Raw genomic sequence first — 21,808 nt, forward strand, 5'->3', positions numbered from 1 at the left:
GAAGAAAGCCTATCTTCTCTAAAAACTTCAGGAAACACTCAGCACTCAGAAATACCAATTACAAAAGAGAAGAGGGCATGAAAAGAGACTATGAAAGCCAGTCATATTTCTATACACCAGTAAAAACCAGTAAGAACATGTTCTTTAAAATGATACCAAATAACAATGACATAAAAGGGCCTCTAATATTAAATCTAGCCAAAGATGAATAAGACCTTTAAGGAAAACATTTTAAAGCTTTATAAAACTTATGGTAAATATGTATAAATAAATGAAGATGTCAATTATTTTTCTAGACCTCTAGATTTGAAGCAAGTTAAATAAAAATCCTAATATGAAGGTGTGTATCGTATGTATGTGTGTGTATTACCTGATATAGAAAAGAAAAGGGTCAAGAATAACCAAGTCATACTTAGAGAAGATGGTAATAAATTCAAGTGTACTGGTTGAATGGTGGCCCCCTTAAAAGATACATCTAAGTCTGGGAACATGTGAATATGACCTTATTTGGCAGATCTTTGCAGATCCTATGCTAAGGATCTCAAGATAAAACCAATGTGATATCCAGGAACATCTTGAATCTAGTGACTCTAACCTAATAATCCAATGCCTTTATTGGACTGGAGAAACACAGAGGAAAAGGTCAAGATGCAGACAGAGATTGCAGCTATCTAACTACATGTCAGAGAATGACTGAAGCTACCAGAAGCAGAAAGAGGCAAAGAAAGATTCTTCCCTAGTGCTTTCCAAGGAAACCAGACATGTCTATACCTTGATTTCATATTTCTGGCTTCCATAACTGAGAAAATGAATTCCTATTGTTTTAAGCCACTAGTTTATGGTAATTTGGTACAGCAACACTAGGAAACTAATGTAACAGGCATCGACACTTATTGTCAAACTATAGAGGTTAAAACATTGTGGTATTGACAAAATGCAAAACAAGCTGATCAATGGAACTGATTAGAGAGCACAGCAACATCCCAATTCACATATGGAAACTTGACTTGTGGCAGAGACGGCATGGCAGATCAACCACAGAAAAGCTGACTGCTCAATCAGTGGTGCTAAGAGAAATGTTTATTCATATAGAGGGAAAAAATGAAATTAAAATCCCTAAATCAAACACATATGCAAATATCAATTCCATGTTGAATAAAGAAGGCTTAAACGCAAAAAAAGAAAACCCATTTTTTTTTAAGACAGTGACATCAAGATCAGAAAGGATTTCTTATACAAACACAAAGGACACTAATAATAAAGGAAAAGAATGATGTATTTAACTATATTAAAATTCAGAACACTGTTCATTAAAATATTAAGAAAATGAAAAGGCAAGCCACAAAATGGAAAAAGATTCATTTCCCAAAATGAGGGATTAATTTCCCCCCCAAAGTTTCCTTTTTTCCCCAAAAAATGTTTCTAAGAATAAATTAAGAGATAAAATACAATAGGAACTGGGCATATTACACTGTACATTAAGTAAAAAAAAAAAAGAATGCACACACACAAAAGATAGAAGAAAGAAATGGGCAAAAAATCATGAGTAGGTATTTATAAAGGACAAAATACAAATGGTTAATAACTGCTGATGAACCATATTAATAATCAGGAAAATGTAAATTAAATTCACAATGAGTTACTATTATATATATATAACAGTTGAGTCTGAGCATAACCTATGACCCAGCAAACTATCTGCTTGGTTTATGACCTATGAAGGCTCTTGCACATGCACTGGGAGTGCATGGACTAATCTGTAAGCAGGTTAATTAGCCGCATGTTCATAATTATAAAAGTGAAATTAGCTGAAATATTTGTCAACCATAGAATGAATTAATAAATAGTAGTATATTCTTTCTAGGGCATTCTACACCGAAGTGAAAACAAATGAGCTACATCTACGTGCATCAAAATGGGGAAATCTCAAAAACATAATGTTGAGTGAAAGAATGAAGTCACAGAGAGATACAATATGATTATATTTACATAAAGTTCAAAAGAGGTAAAATCACATAATATGCTATTTGAGTATGCATACATAGGTAATAAAATCACAGAATGATTAAATCCAAATTCAAAAAAATTTTTAACTACGAAGAAGAGAGGGGGAAGGACATATAGAGGATTCAGAGGTACTAGTAAAGTTCTATTTCTGAAATTTGGTTGGGTTCTTGGATATTTATTTTTAATAGTTCTTTAAAATGTTTTACACACTTTCTAATGTATGATATTCCAACAAAAATGAATGAAAGAAAAAAAATCAAATACTGAGACACATCATTATGAAATTTCAGCAAAAAGTAAAGTACAAAAGCTTCTAGAAAAAAAAGAGAAACACAATTTCTTGTAAGTGTAGTGATCAAGTAATAAAAATAGAACAAGGCCTCAGATGGTCTGAGGGGAAGTGATTTTCAACTTAAAGGTTTATATTTAAACTGTCACTCTAGTGGGCTAAAGAATAAAGAATTTTTCAACATAAAATAATTCAGAAATGTTACCTCCCATGCACTTTTTTCTTAAGGAAGGTGCTTGAGGACTTAACCCACCATATCAAGGAAAATATGGGATGCAAGAAGCAATGGCTCTCACAAACTAGAGCAATCCTGTTTGGACCCAGGTTACCTCTCTGAAGTGGACCTAGAAGGCAACCAGTTCAAATTGAAGCAGAATGCATAAAGTTTTGAGAAAGAAGAATTAAAGAAATAGACTTTGAACATATCTGAGGATATAGTAAAATGGGGGAGGACTTAAAATAAATGAGTGAGTTCTACTCAGAATTGCTTTTGGGAACATTCTTATGCGGCAACGCAATTGTAAAAAACACTATTTTGTTAAATGACAAACACTATATATTTTTAAAGATTTTATTTATTCATGAGTGACACAGAGAGAAGCAGAGACATAGGCAGAGGGAGAAGGAAGCTCCCTGTGGGGAGCCCAATGCAGGACTCTATCCCAGGACCCCAGGATCACACCCCGAGCAAGGCAGACATTAAACCACTGAGCCACCCAGACGTCTCAACAAACACTATTTAAATAGCTATGGAAATGAAAATACTATTCACTGTTTTTCAGTATTTAGAATCAACCTATATAAAGATAAATAAAATACAAATACTTTTTTACATTACTAATAATTCAGAGAAAGGAAAGTACAATGAGTGAAGAGTTGAAGTGCTAAAGTCATCTTTTAATTGAGATTGGATCTTTGGTTAATCATAAATAATCATACTAATTCAGTCTTCTTTCTATAGAGCTATAACTTCGTTGTTCCAGAGTAACTCTAATAAGCTTTAAGGAGTACAGTCTAGGCTAATATGCTGGGTTTTGCTAAACAAATCTATGGTCTTCACGGACATGCTTTTCATGGAACAAAAAATGGAAAACTATTCTTTTTTACCTTCTGCTATGATAGGTAAAGATTTAGCTTGTCTCATATACTTTGAAAATTAGAAATGCCTTGAAAATGCATAGTTTTCAAGACAAACTATGAGAGGCGTAACTAGATTTGAGATTGATATCAAAAATCATAGACACAGGCACCTAGGTGGCTCATTTGGTTGTGTCTGACTCTTGATTTTGGCTCAGGTCATGGTCTCAGGGTCGTGAGATCCAGTCCTGCACTGAGCTCCTCACTGGGCATGGAGCCTTTTTAAGACTCCCTCTCCCGGATGCGGAGAAAAGGGAACCCTCTTGCACTGTTGGTGGGAATGTGAACTGGTGCAGTCACTCTGGAAAACTGTGTGGAGGTTCCTCAAAGAGTTAATAGACCTGCTCTACGACCCAGCAATTGCACTGCTGGGGATTTACCCCAAAGATACAGATGCAGTGAAACGCCGGGACACCTGCACCCCGATGTTTCTAGCAGCAATGGCCACAATAGCCAAACTGTGGAAGGAGCCTCGGTGTCCATCAAAAGAAGAATGGATAAAGAAGCTGTGGTCTATGTATACACTGGAATATTCCTCAGCCATTAGAAATGACAAATACCCACCATTTGCTTCAACGTGGATGGAACTGGAGGGTATTATGCTGAATGAAGTAAGTCAATTGGAGAAGGACAAACATTATATGGTCTCATTCATTCGGGGGATATAAATAATAGTGAAAGGGAATAAAGGGGAAAGGAGGAAAAATAAGTGGGAAATATCAGAAAGGGAGACAGAACATGAAAGACTCCTAACTCTGGGAAACAAACTAGGGGTGGTGGAAGGGGAGGTGGGCGGGGGGTAGGGGTGACTGGGTGGTGGGCACTAAGGTGGGCACTTGACGGGATGAGCACTGGGTGTTATTCTGTATGTTGACAAATTGAACACCAGTAAAAAATAAATTTAGTATAAAAAAAGACTCCCTCTCCCTCTGCCCTTCCCTGCCCCAATCTCTCTCTCTCTCAAAAAAAAAAAAAAAATATATATATATATATAGAGAGAGAGAGAGAGAGAGAGAGAGATGATAGATAGATGCACGTCTTGTGATGCTTTTAAAAACATAATAAACAAAATGATAAGGCAAACATGGCATTGATATATTCTTGTGTTTAAAAAGTTTATGGAGGGACACCTGGATGGCTCAGTGGTTGAGCATCTGCCTTCCGCTCAGGGCGTGATCCCGGGGTCCCGGATCGAGTCCTGCAACGGGCTCTCCTCAGGAAGCCTACTTCTCCCTTCCATAGAGGCTATGTCTCTGCCTCTCTCCCTGTGTCTCTCATAAAATAAAAAATAATAAAATAAAATTAAATAAATAAAATAAAATAAAATAAAAATATAAGATAAATAAAATAAAATAAAATATAAAAAATTTAAGGAAAATGAACCAGGACAGAAAATCAAGAATTAAAAATAGGACAAACATCTGTTTCAACCAACAGTTTTCTTAGTTGCTAATTAGTAGCCTACTCTAATCAACGTATGTTTAATGGTATATAAAATTATTCTAAGTATTTTACATATATTAAGTTATTTAATCTTCACAACCATATGGCCTAGACATTAACCACATTTTACAGAAGACATTTAGGCATGGAGAGGCTAAGTTCTTATAGCAACCACACTGAAAGTGAAACAGAAAAACACATTCATAAACTTTAAAAATTTCTGTTGGACTTACCATTCTCTCAATCTGATGACTCCTTTCTATAAACTCTCTTGAGCTTTTTATTCCATAATTTTCTTTATATTTTATATTTGTGACTTCAAAAGAGGCAAGGTAATAGAATGACTTATCATCTGAAAGGTAAACATAAACAAAAGATTCATGCTTAAATATAATCAGTTTCTTGTTCTCCAACCCCAGGAAATAGGTTTACTATAGTGCAGTTTATTTCTTCTTGGTACAAGAGTAATTGTGGACATTTAAAAAATATTTTGTAGCTTTGTCACTGTATCCAGCTAAAATAGAAAATTCAGGCCTCCAAATACACTTTCAGAATACCTTATTTAAGTGTTTATGCATATCAGAATTTTCATACAAAATTGGACGTGCAATATGGAAAATAAATATTGAAAGGGATTGCTGAAAGTCATGCAAAAATTGTCAATTTCCCCCAAAGAATTATGATATATACATCTTAGATAAGCTGTATTATAAAGATACATTGAGCAGGTTATCAATTTTTTCCATGTCACCAATAAGTATTAGTATTTATTGTTTTCACCTCTCAATTCTCAGCAATGTACATACGACTAAAACTGCCATTGTCAAGGAAAACAGATCATAATAATGGTCTTTTCTTTTAAAAAAAAAATCTTGATTGTTTTGCAGCCTTAATCATATTCCCTGAAACCCCATCTTAGGCTTTGTGGAGTCATTTTCCAACTTTCTTCCTCCCTGGCCACACCTCTTCAGGGAAGTTGGAGAACTTTTTATTTCTACTTCTATCCTAAGCCTTCCACTGTTCTATCCTTATCCTAATCATGTTAAATAACCTGTTCTGGGTGATCCTAACAGTGATCAACTATTTGCTGATGTTAGAAGATCACTTGGGTTGGGATGCCTGGGTGGTTCAGTTGGTTAAGCGCCTGCCTTCAGTTCAGGTTATGATCCCGGAGGGCCATTTAAATTCAAATTTTCAAGTTTATTTGAGCAGATAGCGATTCCAGTTGGGTAGCACCAACCCTAAAGTCATTAGGAGCCGTCCATCAACAGGAGTGAGAAGAGATTTATATAGAGAAGATGCAGAAACAAAGCAAAGAGATCATTTGATTGCCTATAGCTTAAGCAGTTGCCTTATATTGGTTTTGGGGGGAAAAAGGCATATGAAACTCAGCACATGTGATTTGTCTTTATTCTAAAAATTAAGCTGTTCACTTTCTCATTTTTTTAAAGATTTATTTATTTATTCATGATAGAGAGAAAGAGAGAGAGAGAGGCAGAGACATAGGCAGAGGGAGAAGCAGGCTCCATGCAGGGAGCCTGATGTGGGACTTGATCCCGGGACCTCAGGATCACGCCCCTGGCCAAAGGCAGGAGCTAAACCGCTGAGCCACCCAGGGATCCTCCACTCTTTCTCATTTTAAAAATTATATCGCGGGCAGCCGGGTGGCTCAGCGGTTTAGCGCCGCCTTCAGCCCAGGGCATGATCCTGGAGACCTGGGATCGAGTCCCAGGTCAGGCTCCCTGAATGGAGCCTGCTTCTCCCTCTGCCTGTGTCTCTGCCTCTTTCTCTCTATGTCTCTCATGAGTAAATAAATAAAATCTTAAAAAAAATAAAATTATATCGTTTTTAAGATTTTTATTTGTTTGAAAGAAAGCACTAGTGGGGGGAGGGGCAGAGAAAAGGAAGAAGCTGACTCCCCACTGAGCAGGGAGCTGGATCCCAGGACTCTGGGATCATGACCTGAACTGAAGGCAGACACTTAGCCAACTGAGCTACTCAGGTGCCCCAAAACTATATTGCTTTTAGATGTGTCTATCCATGTAATAATGCATATTGCAAACCTCACTGGCTGCAAACATGTAACACTGAACTCAATACTGGAGCAAACAATAATTTAACATCAATAAGAGATTAGTAATTAAAATTTTACTATCATGCAAATAGCATTTTTTAAACAAGAGGGAATTTTAAGATACTAAGTCATAGAGGACTTAGGCAATAGAAATGTGACCTGGATACTTACCCTCAACAACAAAATGAGTAACAATACCAATCGCAATTCCTATGATTGCTACAATTGCCAATGTGAAAAGAGCTAGACGTATAGGATCCCAAAATTGCTGTCTTCTTTGATATTCAACCCGTGGGTAATCGGCTTCTGAAAATTCAACTGGTCTGTGATAATAGGAATAAATAGTAAGACAATAAGAAAGTCATATGGTTTCACTATATGTCCATTTGTTATGTTCCTTTAAGAAAATAGTTCATAATGCTAACTAACAATAGAATACTTAGATCTTGAAAAGAACACAAGGTTTTAATTTGTATGCACTTTCCCAATACCCCAATCACAATATAAATTTTGATTAAAGTTTTACCAATGTTGACATTCAAGTGAGAATATCTTCCTACAGCATTTTGTCTGACATATTGGCAATTTGAAATTTGGATGGTGGAACACAGACTCACTTATTAAAAAGGTAATTTATAAATAACATTCATAATAATTTATAAATAACATATTTTAATAAGGGAGTTTCTAGCAATGGAGTTATATAATAATCTTATCAGTTCTACTTGATTAAAAATAAAAATCTTAATATGAATTCTTTTTTAATGACCTTAAAAGTTTTCTTAATGATTTGTTTTAAAAATAGCAATATTATTTTTGAAGACCTGATCATGGTTCTTTGCATTTTATTAGCACCTCCCAAAGAAATCACAAATTGTGAATTATAGTCCCCAAGAAGACTATTTCCACTTGACTTTTACCTGTCTCTACTCATGTACTACTTCCCCACTAAAATATCTTAAACCATTGAAATTATCTTTCTCCAACTTGAAAGTTGGTATTTATCTACTTTATTTTCCAAATTCCTCTCAACATTTAATATCTTCAAAGTAAGATATTTTTATTAGTTTTCATATTTTTAATTTTATCTAACAATATTTGTTATAAGCTTTATTCATTAAACAAGATAATAAAAACAACTGTTAAGGTTGGCACCACACAGCCCAGAATTAACAAAGATTTATTAATATCTACATATACAATACCTCCTTCCTCACCCTATTCGAAGTCTCCATATACAAATCTATGGCATTAAGTATTCTTGATGATTGAGTTTGTGGATATTTTGGTTGCTGCATTTTTTTTTCTCTTCCTTTTTTCCTAAAAAGGAAAATTTGGCTGCTTTTACCTGAGCCCTTAAAGATGCAAGAAATGACAAGAATCAAATTCTGTCAAATTTGGGGAGTTATAGCCACACTCTAAGTCATGATAACATTGCATCATGGTAAAGAAGACTTTTTTTTATTCCTGACATAAATGTTTCTGCTTTTTGAATAAATGAACGATGAATGAAAGGCACACCCTCTAGATCCTAGATCTGAAAAATCATTTGCATACAAAAGCTAAAGAATTTTGAGACCCAACTGTTGTTCCAATTCAAAAGGATGATCCAGGAGGATCTTGAGCTACCTTCTCTCACTGACACACAGAATTCACAGCTACATATGGAACACTGTACTCTGAAAAAACCTGAAAACTACTTGAGTGAGTACTGCACATTAGAAAGCGAGAGGGAAACCACATTAAAGTGGGTAGGAGAAGCTGAGATATCATCTCACCATAAACCCTACCCTTGGCAGGGGGGACCTACAATTGGGAAGGAACTAAAAACCTGGAGCTTCTCCTTTAGAAGCAAAGGTTTGAGTCCCACATTGAGCACCCCAACTTTGAAAACTGGAGTGACAAGATCCCAGAGCATCTAGCTTTGAAAACCAGGGAGGCTCACCTTCACAAGACCCATGAGTTTGTAGCAAACTGAGAATGGCTGTGAAAGGGCTCCCCAGGAACTCCCCTGCCCCAGGGCCCAGCTATTTCATTCTTTCCATTTAACTCAGGTAGATACAGCAGACCAACTACATTATCCCTGGCCAAGAAGATGTACATAAAAAAGTTCAATCTTATACCTTTCTCTGCAGACAGACTCACAAATGCCCTGATGAAAAGAACAAACATAACCTCTAATACATCCCCCCTCCATCATGCCACTTGTGTAGATGAACAATTAAGTCTTGGAGTTATGTCTTCTAGAAGCAGGCTCTTTGATGAGAGCCTGTAATCAGCACTGTAATCAGACCTAAATAAACAGGTGAGAAAGCATGCCAACTCTCAAAACGAGTTGTAATAAGCTCTATGATTACTATATCCAAGATGGCTCACTGTTGCACATATGACGTTTATCAGAGAGTTCAGTCTTACACTTTAAGGTAAAGTTAAATAAACTTTATTTAAGCAATTGAAATGGAGTTGCTTTTCTCCACTTTTACAGAACTTTTCTTAAAATGGAGGCTTTTATAACAAATTAATTGAGGTTCTAACTAATGTAGTTTAAGTAGAATTATGCAGAAAGAAGTAGGCCATTTTTATTATATATTTGCACATTGAATGGCATGAGTGCCTTTTTGTTAGGCAGAATGGGGAGATTATTGTATGATTAAGATATCTCCCACTTCCTCAGACTTCGGCCTCCATACATAGTTTAGATTATTGGTCTTAATGTGAGAATCAGTGAAACAAAGCTGTTCAAAAACCATGATATCACGATATATGGAAAAATTATAGTATTTTTGACTAGATTAAGGAATAATGAATTAAAAATAAATCATAAAAATGAAGATAGCCCATTTGTGCATAAATTATTCTTATTCCAGAATTCTAAAAGTTAATTCATTTGTATCCTTTTAAAGAGTTAAACTGAAATATATGTAAGCAGGGACACCTGGGTGGCTCAGCGGTTGAGTGTCTGCCTTTGGCTCAGGGCCTGATCCCAGGGTCTGGGGATCGAGTCCCACATCAGGCTCCTATGGGAGCCTGATTCTCACTCTGCCTATGTCTGCCTCTCTCTCTCTGTCTCTCATGAATAAATAAATAAAATCTTTCCTAAAAAAAAAAAAAAGAAAGAAATATATGTAAGCATATATGGCTCAAGTGGACTGTACCAGTCACAAGAGGACACTTACATGATATGATGAGAGATCTCCCCAAGCTAGAGTAAAACTTCTATACTTGCTTAATCACCAAAAATAGCTATTAGATATTATCTAGATGGAATAAAGAGTCGATGGCAAAAGGGTTAATTTTTATTTTTTTATTTTTATTTTTTTTAAGATTTCATTTATTTATTCATGAGCGACAGAGAAGAGAGAGAGAGAGGCAGAGACACAGGCAGAGGGAGAAACAGGCCCCATGCAGGGAGCCTGACATGGGACTCAATCCTGGGTCTCCAGGATCATGCCCTGGGCTGCAGGGGGTGCCAAACCACTGTACCACCAGGGCTGCCCAAAAGGGTTAATTTTTAAATTAATAATTAGGATTTATTTTCTTCCTGTCACTTTGCTTGATAGAGTTAAGCCAATAATTTGAGACACTTTGTAGTATGTGTTTTGAAACAGTACCCTGCCTCTTTTTAAACTTTAATCTGTTTTAGTTAATTCAGTTATGAAATTGGGATTTGAACCAGTTCATTACTGAAATACATTGACATTGCTTTTCCCATTCCTAGACTTCATATTACAGTTGATGTGTGTGTGTGTACCTATGTGTGTGCTTGATTTTCTAAATTTATGTCACTGGAAAGCATTTATGCTATTACTGAATAATTATTTGTTGGTTTAGCATTGGTGTTGCTGTTGCTGTTACATTGATAGACCAATTCTCAGCTTCTCAGAGCTAATATATATATAGTAGGCATTTAATAATAACTAACAGATATTATATAAATGAAATTTCTCTATTATTTATACTGTATATATAAATATAGTATTTTATTTGTTGATGCAGAGGCAAAGCTTAGTTTATGCCTCGTAAACTCACTTATTATCTATGTTCTCTGAATTTCCATAGACTAGACGTTTTCTCAGTACTTTTTTTCTCTCATAGTCTTACTATGTGACTCTTAAGTTCATGGTTAAAGGTCCCAAAACTACATTATCACATTATCATATGTGGCAATAAGCTTATTGATATATAATATATGTCAAGTATATCTAGACAGGGCTCTGCTTCTACTAAATTTGGAACATACCCAGAGCCACATGATGTATAATCTGGTCAGCAGGATTGTTATATGCTCTTTTGTTATACTTAATTCAATTCTATTTAAGAAACGTTTATTATGTGCCTAATATATTCCCAGCAGTGGAGATACAAGAACTTAAAAAAAATACACTTTGTATCCAAGGGGTTTATGGAAGAGTTGAAATATATAAAATAGTAAGATCAATACAGTGTTATAAGAAAAATAATAGATATACCAAGTACAATGATAAGTAAACATGAAGGATTGAATAATGTAACGGGAAAGGGACAGAAATGTATACAGAAAAGACTTCTTAGAAGATGTGACAACTGAGCAGGCCCTTGAAGGTCAAGAGCATTCTGTAACACCTGATAGTGGTTAAATATATCCTGTTCCTCTTTACACCTTGCTTGCAAGCAGAACAATGTTTCATTATCATAAAAGCACCTTTTTAAACAGGAATATGATGACAGAATTTACTTGGAAGTCAAAGAAAACTCACCAATGAATAGTATTTTTCACTATCACTCATATAAAAATTTGATGAAATCAACAAAAGAAAATGATTCATGTATTTTGGATAGAGGATGAGAAGTAAGAAGAGTTAAAGAGATTTGGGAGAACCATATTAATGGCTTAATCTAATTCAGTTCAGCTAATGGTAGTGCAATTCTTTTTGGGAAATCTCTTTTTATGGGAAGACTTGGCAATACCAGAAAATATGAATCAAAACACTGACAAGGGGTGCCTGGGTGGCTCAGTGGTTGAGCATATGCCTTTGGCTCAGGTTGTGATTCTGGGGTCCTGGAATCAAATCCCACATCAGGCTCCCTAGGGGAGACTGTTTCTCCCTCTACCTATGTCTCTATCTCTCTCTGTGTGTCTCCCATGAATAAATAAATAAAATCTTTTTTAAAAATTGACAAAATGTTGGATGGTAAAAAAAGAAGAGCTCGTTGTGTTGTTGCAGCATTAAAAAAGATACAATCATTTGTGGATGGACACGAGTTGCGTACATAATTTGGCTATTGTAAATAATACTGCAATAAACATAAGGGTGCATATATATTTTTGGATTAGTGTGTTTTTGTTTTCTTTGGGTGAATACTCAGTAGTGGGATTGTTATTTCTATTTTTAATTTTTGAGGAATCTCCCTACTGTTTCCCAGTGTCTGCATCAATTAACATTTCTTCCAATGGTGCATGTGAGTTCCTTTTTCACACTTCCTTTCCAACACTTATTTTTTGTCTTTTTTATTTTCACCATTCTGACAGGTATAATGTGATATCTCATGGTAGTTTCTTGATTTGTGTTTCTGTGTTTAGTGATGTTGAACATCTTTCATGCGTCTATTCGTATGTCTTTGGAAAATGTCTATTCAGATCCTTTGCCCATTTTTTAATCAAATTGTGGGGGGGTTTTGTTGTTGAGTTTGTTTGTTTTTTTGGTATTGAGTTGTATAAGTTTTTTATCTACTTTAGATTTTAAACTCTTATCATTAGTGGATAAGAAAGATGTGTATATGTGTGTGTGTGTCTGTGTGTATAATGGAATATTTTGCAGCCATAAAAAAGAATAAGGTTGTGCTATTTGTGATAACATGGATGGACCTAAAGGGTATTATGCTAAATGAAATAAGTCAGACTGAGAAAGATAAATACCTTATGATTTCACTCAGATGTGGAATCTAAAAAACAGAACAAATGAATAAATAGAAAAACATTAAGAGGAATTGAACTTATAGAGAATTGATGGTTAGCAGGGGGAAGTGGGTTGGGCAAAATGAGTGAAGGGGAGTGGGAGATACAGGCTTCCAGTTATATGAATAAGTCATTGGAATAAAAGACACTGCATTGGGAATATAGCCTATGATACTATTCTAATAGTGTTGCATGGTAATAGATGGTAGCTACACTTATGGTGAGGATAGCATGATGTACAGGGAAGTTGATTCACTATACTGTACACCAGAAATTACTGTAACATCATATATCAACTATATTTAAGTTAAAAATTAAGTCAATCAACAATATAGTCATTTTAGTGATGACATGTGTTTTCATAAGGCAAAATTTGTTTTGATAAGAATTTTTAAGACTAGGAACATAAATAAAAGAACTCTGGCAAGAAATGCCCTTGGTTTTGTTCAAAAAGCACATGAGAGCATATATTAAAAATGTAGTCATAGTAAGTGACTACAGCAGCATAAAGAACTAGCAAAGTGGTGGGAAACTAGAAGAATTATGAATATGAGTTAGTCATCAAAATTAGCTTCCCTATCAACTAGACATGACTGATTTGGCAGGAAATGGAGAAGGGCAAAGTTGCAGAGTGTGGGCAGAAATTGGATAGCACCCTGCTTCTATACTGTAATGTATAATAGTTCTATAAATTGCAGGGGGACGGGTATGTTAATCCCATTAAATCCGATTACATAATGCAATGTAATATAAAAGCATATAGGACATTCTAGGATATTGATGATAAGAATTTCATGGGCTTTCCAAACTGCCTTTAAAAAATTTTTGTAGACCTATGATTTTTAGATACAGCATAAGATCTATCCCCCTTTATAGCTTATCTTGAAAATGATGTTTGCCATCTTCTAAGCACCCAAAGGCAACCTCCCCCCATACTATCATATTAGCAATGGTAGCTCCACCTCTGTGAAAGCAGCTACATGAGCAACAATATTTAGTAATTTAATTTAATTCTTACAAATACGGGTAACTTTTTGTGTATCCTTCAAAAATACACCAGGTTCCTCAAAATCTTTCATTTTCTAGATAACTACAAAAATTGCATGAGAATGATCACACATTTTCTGCCTGAAAAAGATTTTATGGTTATTATAATTGCCAAGCACACTATTAATATGGCAACTTTGACTTCATTCATTCGGTCAACATACCTTCATAGAGCATCTACTTGTTTCAGGCACTATTTTAGGTGGTAAGGATATAGCAAGACTGAAGACATATTGTCTGTCCTCACATCTCCTGGTGAGGAAGACAGACAGTGAACAACACATAAACTATGAATAAATGTAAATTGTCAGGTAAAAGAATAGAGAATGCATGGAGGTAGGGTAGATTAAGGCAATCAGAGGAGACCTCTCTGCAAAGATGACACCAAGCAGATACAACAAAGTGAAAGACTAAGTCATGCAACTGTCTGAGAAAAGTACTATAAGCAAAAGGAACAGTAAGTATGAGCGTCCTGAAGTGGGAGCAGGTTTGGTATGTTGACAGAAGAGTGAGAAGGTCAATGTGACCAGTATGAAGTGAGCAAGCAGAAGAGAGAAGCTGAGGTCAGCGAGAGTCATATAGCAGATCATAACCAAGCAAGGCACCATAAGGATTCCTTTATATTATTAAGTGAGAAGGGAAACCATTACAGAGTTTTAGTCAGTGAAATGGAATGGTCTTTTTAAAAGGATTGCTCTGTGGACAATACACTGGGGTAGAGGGAGAAGGTAGCATAAAGGGTAAAAGCAGGGAAATTGGTTAGCAGACCACTGCAGAAGTTCAGGTGGGAGATGATAGTGGCTTTGACTAGAATGTTGGCAAGTGAAGAGATCAGAATATATCATTGGATTCAGAATTTTAAAGGCCTTGCTGACAAGGCCTTTCTGATGAAAAAAAAAAAAAAAAGAATTTACAGTGAATTGGTGCAGAATGTGAAAGAGTTAAGGAGGTTCCACTATGTTTGGCCTGAGCAGGGGAAATAAACATTTTGAAGGGGCTGAGACCCCTTTCTCAAATTAATGCTTACATGGAACTCTACTCTATAACACTAATTTAAAACAGAGCTGTTCTGGAAAGGAGAGGGTATATGGAAATCTACCACTATGTAATCTCCTCGCTGAGACACGTTCACAAGAATTAACTACTAAATTTCACACTGACACAAAACTCTTTAACATAACCCTGAAGATTCCCCAGGATGGAGCCCCCTGCAGCCAATCTGTCACATAGCCCCTAATAACCTCTCTCACTTTCAATTCTCTATCCTTTACTTGCCTGCCTGCCATATCCTTTACCTGCCTGCCATATCCTGCCTGCCATATCCTTTACCTGCCTGCCATACACTCAAGCATCACCTTTTCAAGTGGCATGTCTATAAAGTCTTTTCAATGAAGGAAACTCCCGAGCAGGCTTTAATCTGTAAGGAATTAGCAGGTGGTAGACATAGATATGAGCCATTTATTCTCTTTCTGTGATAGGGTATCAGAAGAGGTAGGAAAAACTGGGATCTAGAGAAGACAGTCTTGATAAAGAGACTTGCTTCCTCTGAAACTGGTTACAGATACAAATGCATTTGTAATGTATGGTGGTAAGGATATGAAGACTCCTTTCTTGATTTTACCCAGAACACATAGATTCTCAGAATTCATAGTTAAATATAACATTATTAACATCACTTATCAGTGCTAAACTCCTCTTTATCACATCAATATTCTAATGTTGCCCAGCTTGTTTGTAAAACCTTTCCTTCCTTACTTCTTTGAGGAAGCTCCTTTTGCCTTTGTAAGTAACCTGACGATGGTTTTTAGGAAGGCATTCCTAAAGTTTACATCTATTACACTTAGTTATGTTTCCTTGGGATCATATAAAATGAATCTGATCCTTCTGTCACACGTAATTCATTCAGTAGGTTCTTATTGAGCACTTACTATATGCCTCGCACCTTTATAGGCTCTGCTGATTAACAAACCTAACTCCCTGTTGTCACGTAAAAAATTAGGTGAACACTTCCAGTTTCTTCCATCAGTTGGCCAAACGAAAGGATTAAATCTCCTTACTGACTAGGGAAGATAATTAGGGACATATTGAGAAAGCATTTCCCAAACATCTTGCAAGAATTAAAAATATAGGAACTGTATAATAGGTGAACATAAATGATGAAAGCACAGATCCCTGAGAACTTTATAAATATGCTTTTTTCATTCAGAATTGAAGGCTTTGGCTTTGATTTAAAATTAAGTGATGTCTCTCAAAATTAGAAATAGAGCCAAGAATTTATGTTGAATAAGGTTATTTTGACTCAGTAACACAAAGGGAAGGGTAATGAGTTGGCTAAGGGTTTAAGTAGCAAAAGAGGTTATTTTTTGAGGATTATATAAATATCCTTTAATAAATATCCTTTAACAGAGTATTTGACCAATATTATTCAATCTTTTTGATCACTTTCACATAACTTCCTCATTGAACATATCTTTGTATTTGTTCTTAATGTCATTAAAATGTTACAAAGAAACTCTGTACAATTCATTCAAAGTGCATGAAGTGAATCCATCAGATAGCTAATGCCATCAGAATGAGAAGTTAAATATCTGATTATCCTTGGTACTAAAGAAATGTAAATAAACAAGTTTAAGGTAAATGATGTATACGCCTCTATGTGCAACATAAATATTTATGTGCTAATCCAGTGTCCTCAGCAGCATCCCTGAAGGGAAATTCTTTTTATATCTTATACATGTCTTAAAGTATTTCTATTCAACCTGAAGCACAGATACACATTACATCTTCTGTTTGGGAACAGTTCTATTTCTTGCCAAAAAGCTTTCATTTCTGGTAATGCCATGATAAGTAGTACCTCTTTGATGATATGGATTAACTGAGGTTAACAACTTTTCTTAGGATGCGCATATAGTGATGTACATATATTAATGGAGAGAAACAGCAACAGAAAACAAATGTGATATTCATTTTAAATGCAGTTTTGAATGCACAAAGGAACTGGTGAAACTCAGCAATGTCCATAGACTTAGACCTTTCTCTCCTGTGTTTAGTTGTGGATATAGGGCATAGTGGAATTAAACCACCAACAATGACCTTTCATTATGGTCTTCTCTACGGTCGGTTAAAAGGCATAAAGTTTGTTTTGGGTGATTGGAATTGAGATATAATATAATGCTTGCAAGCGCCCTCTGGAGCTTTTTTCCTTTAAGCCTCCAGTAATGCCTACTAAATGTGTGACTTTAGGCAAGATACTTAACTTTTCTGTACTTCAATTTGTTTGTTTTTAATCAGCAAAATAGGTATAATAGTATCTATTTCATTAAAAACATCGACTTCATAAGTGTCTTGTGAAAATAGAATAAGACTATATACATAGAAGTGCCACAAATACTGTAAATGTTTTTGCTATTATTAAAATGCCATTAGCTTGCTGATTTTTATTTAAAAACAACAACGACAACAATTTTTCCAGGTATAATTGAAGCCAAGTGTCTTTCTTCCTTTCAGTATGGTTATTTAATTTTGGTTCTCACTTCAGTAGTGTTTTTCTGCATTCTTATCTTTCTTGCCTCGAAAAATGAAATGGCTCAAGTAGGAGTACAAGGATGAGAATGGAGAAAAACAACTTTTTAACCATTTTTCAAAGAGAGTATTAAGTCCCCTCAAAAGAACCATGGTCATCATGCCTATTGATCTCATTTTTCTTTCATGCCTTATTTAGGTTGAAGCTCAACAAGTACAAGTGGTTTCTATGTAAATTCTGTATTGTACTAGGTGCGATACTGTAACATAACTAAAGCTCAACACTGTGATCCCAGAACACAGCTTTTACCTTGCTTGCCTAAGTCCACATTTTATAGTTGAAGCTTATACATCTATTAGCACAATTTCACTCATCTCAGTTCAGTATTTGTGAAATTATTCCTTCTTTCACATTGAGTCTCTAATAAACACATTCTCCTTCCAAAAATTTTAGGAATACTCATAACAGTTCAGACATTGTTGCCTACTGTATTTTTTTTATTGCTTACTGTATTAAGAGAACATGGAACAGATTGCCTAATATTTGGATAGCAGAAAACTTTTTGATAATCTTCAGTTCTTCATCTGAAAAGTAGGGATAATGGCTCTGTACTATATTAAAAAATAATATGAATTAAATACTGAGCACAGTGCCGATAAATAATAAGCAGTCAGTGAAAATATTGTATTTAATATTACTCATAAACTTGAAATTATAACTCACTCAGTGATGTCCCCCAGATGTCATCTTGAAGGAGGCAGATATGTGTGTTTTCTACTTTGCAACAACTCCTCTCTGTCAATCATGGTGTTGGACAATTGATAATTTTATCTCAAATTTGTCTAGTAATTTACCATTTAGTTATTAATAGTCTCATTAATGGTGAATTAACTAAGACTGAGATTAATGTGGGCAAGGTAAGTTTGGCATAAATGAAGATAAGGATTTGAATTCAGGACTATGATTCCAAATCTCAAATTGTTTCTGTGTTGTACACATCTGTCTTTGATAATTAAATACACAAATAATTAAACCCAAAGATTTGTGCTAAGTTCTGCCTATGTCCTTACTGAACAATCATAATAGAGTCTAAACTGATCTCTTTGTTTTCATTTTTTCTCCCTGGTGATCTATCCAACACCCTTGAACAGAGATATTTGGAAAGTACTTTTTTGATGGTGTTTTTTCTTGCTTAAATATCTTCTCCAGCTGCCTACTGTCTACTGAATTGAGAATAAAGGGATAGAAAATGACTATGTGTGGGATGCCTGGATGGCTCAGTGGTTGAGCATCTGCCTTTGGCTTAGGACATGATCCTGGAGTCCTGGGATCGAGTCCCACATCGGGCTCCCTGCAAGGAGCTTGCTTCTCCTCTCTGCCTGTTTCTGTGTCTCTCATGAATAAATAAATAAATAAATAAATAAATAAATAAATAAATAAATAAATCTTTAAAAAAAAAGAAAATGACTATGTGTATAATTACATCTTCAAATTTTTATAATTCAAGCTGTCATATCTCCTAGTTTTTCTGGCTTAGTAATATTTTACCTTGAGTCATTAAAGTTTTAAGTCTGAATCTTTGTTTTTTTTTTTTTTTAAGATTTTATTTATTCATGAGAGGCAGAGAGAGAGAGAGAGAGAGAGAGGCAGAGACACAGGCAGAGGGAGAAGCAGGCTCCATGCACCGGGAGCCCGATGAGGGATTCGATCCCGGGTCTCCAGGATCACGCCCTGGGCCAAAGGCAGGCGCCAAACCGTTGCGCCACCCAGGGATTCCAAGTCTGAATCTTTGAACTGAATTTTTTTTTTTTGCTGGCAGATAAACAGACATATACATCAATAGAACATCTAAAAATGGGCCCACAACTCTTATGGTTAACTTATCTTTGACAAAGCAGGAAAGAATATTTAACAAAAAAAGACAGTCTCTTCAAGATGGTGTTGGGAAAACTGGACAGCAACATGCAGAAGAATGAAACTGGACCACTTCTTTACACCATACACAAAAATATCTTTAAAATGGATTAAAGAGGGCAGCCCGGGTGGCTAAGAGGTTTAGCACCACCTTCAGCCCTAGTCATGATCCTGAAGACCCAGGATCGAGTCCCATGTCGGGTGGGCTTCCTGCATGGAGCCTGCTTCTCCCTCTGCCTGTGTCTCTATCTCTCTCTCTCTGTGTCTCATGAATAAATAAATAAAATATTTTTTTAAAAAAATGGATGAAATACCTACATGTGACAGGACACCTCAAAATCCTAGAGGACAACACAGGCAGCAAGCTCTTTGACATGGACTATAGCAACTTCTTACTAGACACATATCTGGAGGCAAGGAAACAAAAGCAAATACAAACTATTGAGACTTCAGCAAGATAAAAACTCTGCAGAGTGAAGAAAACATTCAACAAAACTAAAAGGCATTCCTTTTTTAGAATGGGAGAAGATATTGGCAAATAACATATCTGATGAAGAGTTATATCCAAAATCTATAAAGAACACCAAATGCAACACCAAAAAATCCCAGATAATCCAATTAAGAAATGAGCAGAAGACACGGATAGACGTTTTTCCAAAGAAGACATACAAATGGTAAGAGACAGGCATATGAAAATATGCTCAAAACCATTCATCATCTGGGAAATGCAAATCAAAACCATGATGAGATATTACCTCATACCTATCAAAATGGCTAAAATTAACAACATAAGAAATAACAGATGTTTCTCTGCAACAGAGGATGCAGAGAAAAGGGATCCCTCTCACACTGTTGGTGGGAATACAAACTAGCGCAGCCACTCTGGAAAACAGTATGGAGGCTCCTCAAAAAGTTAAAAGTAGAAGCTCTACAATCCAGCAATGCACTACTAGGTATTTACCCAAAGGATACAAAAATACTGATTCAGAAGGGCGCATACACCTTGATGTTTATAGCAGCATTATCAACAATAACCAAATTATAGAAAGAGCCAAAATGTCCATTGGTTGATAAATAGATAAAGAATACGTGGCATATGTATACAACGGAATATTACTCAACCATCAAAAAGAATGAAATCTTGTCATTTACAGTGACATGGATGGAGCTAGAGAGTATGATGCTAGGTGAAATAAGTCAGTCATAGAAGGACAAATGCCATATGATTTCACTTGTATATGGAATTTAAGAAACAAAATAGATGAACATAGGGGAAGGAAGAAAAAAGAGAGAGATAAGGAGGCAAACCATAAGAGACTATTAACTATAGAGAACAAACTGAGAGTTGCGGGAGGGGTGCAGGGAGATGGGCCAAATGGATGATGGGCCTTAAGGAGGACACTTGTTGGGATGAGCACCGGGGGTTATATGGAATTGATGAATCACTAAATTCTACTCCTGGAACCAACATTACACTATATGTCAACTAACTAGAATTTTAAACAAAAACTTGAAACAAGCAACCAAAAAAAGAAAAGTTCTTTTGCTTGAAATATCCCTTGCCCAGACATCTATGTGTCTCATGTCTTGATTTCATTCAGGTGACCACTGAAAAATCATCTCAGAGAGGACTTCTCTGATTAATTTTAAAAAGCCTATATCGCATTCTATCCCTTTATTCTTTGTTTTATTGTTGTTGTGCTTATCATTATGCAAATTATTATATATATTAATTTATTTTGTCTCTTCCATTAAAATGAACTTCATTTTAACTTAACATTAATTTAATTTCAGATACATGGTAGGTATCAAGTAATCATCTGATGAATAAATGAACTTAACATTTAACTTAAGAGTTGCCTTTCTATAAATGATTATTATCATTTATAGATGTTTCAGTATTTTATCGCACAGACCTCTGTCAAGTTGAATTACAAGTTTGTATCAAAGGTGTATTCAGTTGTTTTCATTACAGGAGACAAAGCTGCATAGTATAAATTTCTCAAGGAAAGAAGCTGTGTCTCGCATTGATTTAATAGAACATTCAATTTTTTCTTGTTCACTGCAGTGGATCAGCATCGAAGGGAAATAAATGCTCCTCTAAATTCACCCAGACAGAGACATTCTAACTCTAAAAATTTATCTTTTACATCAATTTTATTTTTTTTATTTTAATTTTAATTTTTTTGAGGGAGAGAGGGAAAAAAGAGAATCTTAAGCAGGTTCCATGCCGAGTGTGGAGCCAGACACAGGGCTCAATCTCATGACCCTGAGGTTATAACCTGAGCTGAAATCAAGAGTTGGTTGCTTACCTGACTGAGCCACCCAGGGCCCCCTTTAACTTTAACATTTTAACTGGAATCAGTTTATAGAGTATCTGCATCACAACTTTTAGTTGGTATTAGAATGATCCCAAGGAGAGTTAGTCATGACCCATGG

The 21,808-nt window shown here is 35.5% G+C and overlaps 1 protein-coding gene and 1 long non-coding RNA gene across 2 annotated transcripts in view; one reads left to right on the top strand and one right to left on the bottom strand.

Annotated features, from left to right (window-relative positions):
* LOC144283725 (uncharacterized) overlaps nt 1–4,198 on the top strand; it is a 35,210-nt gene extending 31,012 nt beyond the window's left edge. The window contains exons 2-3 of the long non-coding RNA XR_013352279.1: nt 1,865–1,944; nt 2,529–4,198. This is a non-coding gene — a long non-coding RNA (uncharacterized LOC144283725). The remainder of the gene's footprint in view (nt 1–1,864; nt 1,945–2,528) is intronic.
* The window catches only part of LOC144283724 (transmembrane protease serine 11F), a 94,211-nt gene that overhangs the window by 36,313 nt on the left and 36,090 nt on the right, over nt 1–21,808 (bottom strand). Inside the window, exons 3-4 of the mRNA XM_077848207.1 lie at nt 7,122–7,273; nt 5,110–5,228 (exon numbers count right to left, since the gene is read on the bottom strand). Coding sequence (XP_077704333.1) covers nt 5,110–5,228; nt 7,122–7,273 — 271 coding nt within the window. The remainder of the gene's footprint in view (nt 1–5,109; nt 5,229–7,121; nt 7,274–21,808) is intronic.

Source organism: Canis aureus, chromosome 14, assembly GCF_053574225.1.
Source record: "Canis aureus isolate CA01 chromosome 14, VMU_Caureus_v.1.0, whole genome shotgun sequence".
Lineage (NCBI taxonomy): Eukaryota > Metazoa > Chordata > Mammalia > Carnivora > Canidae > Canis > Canis aureus.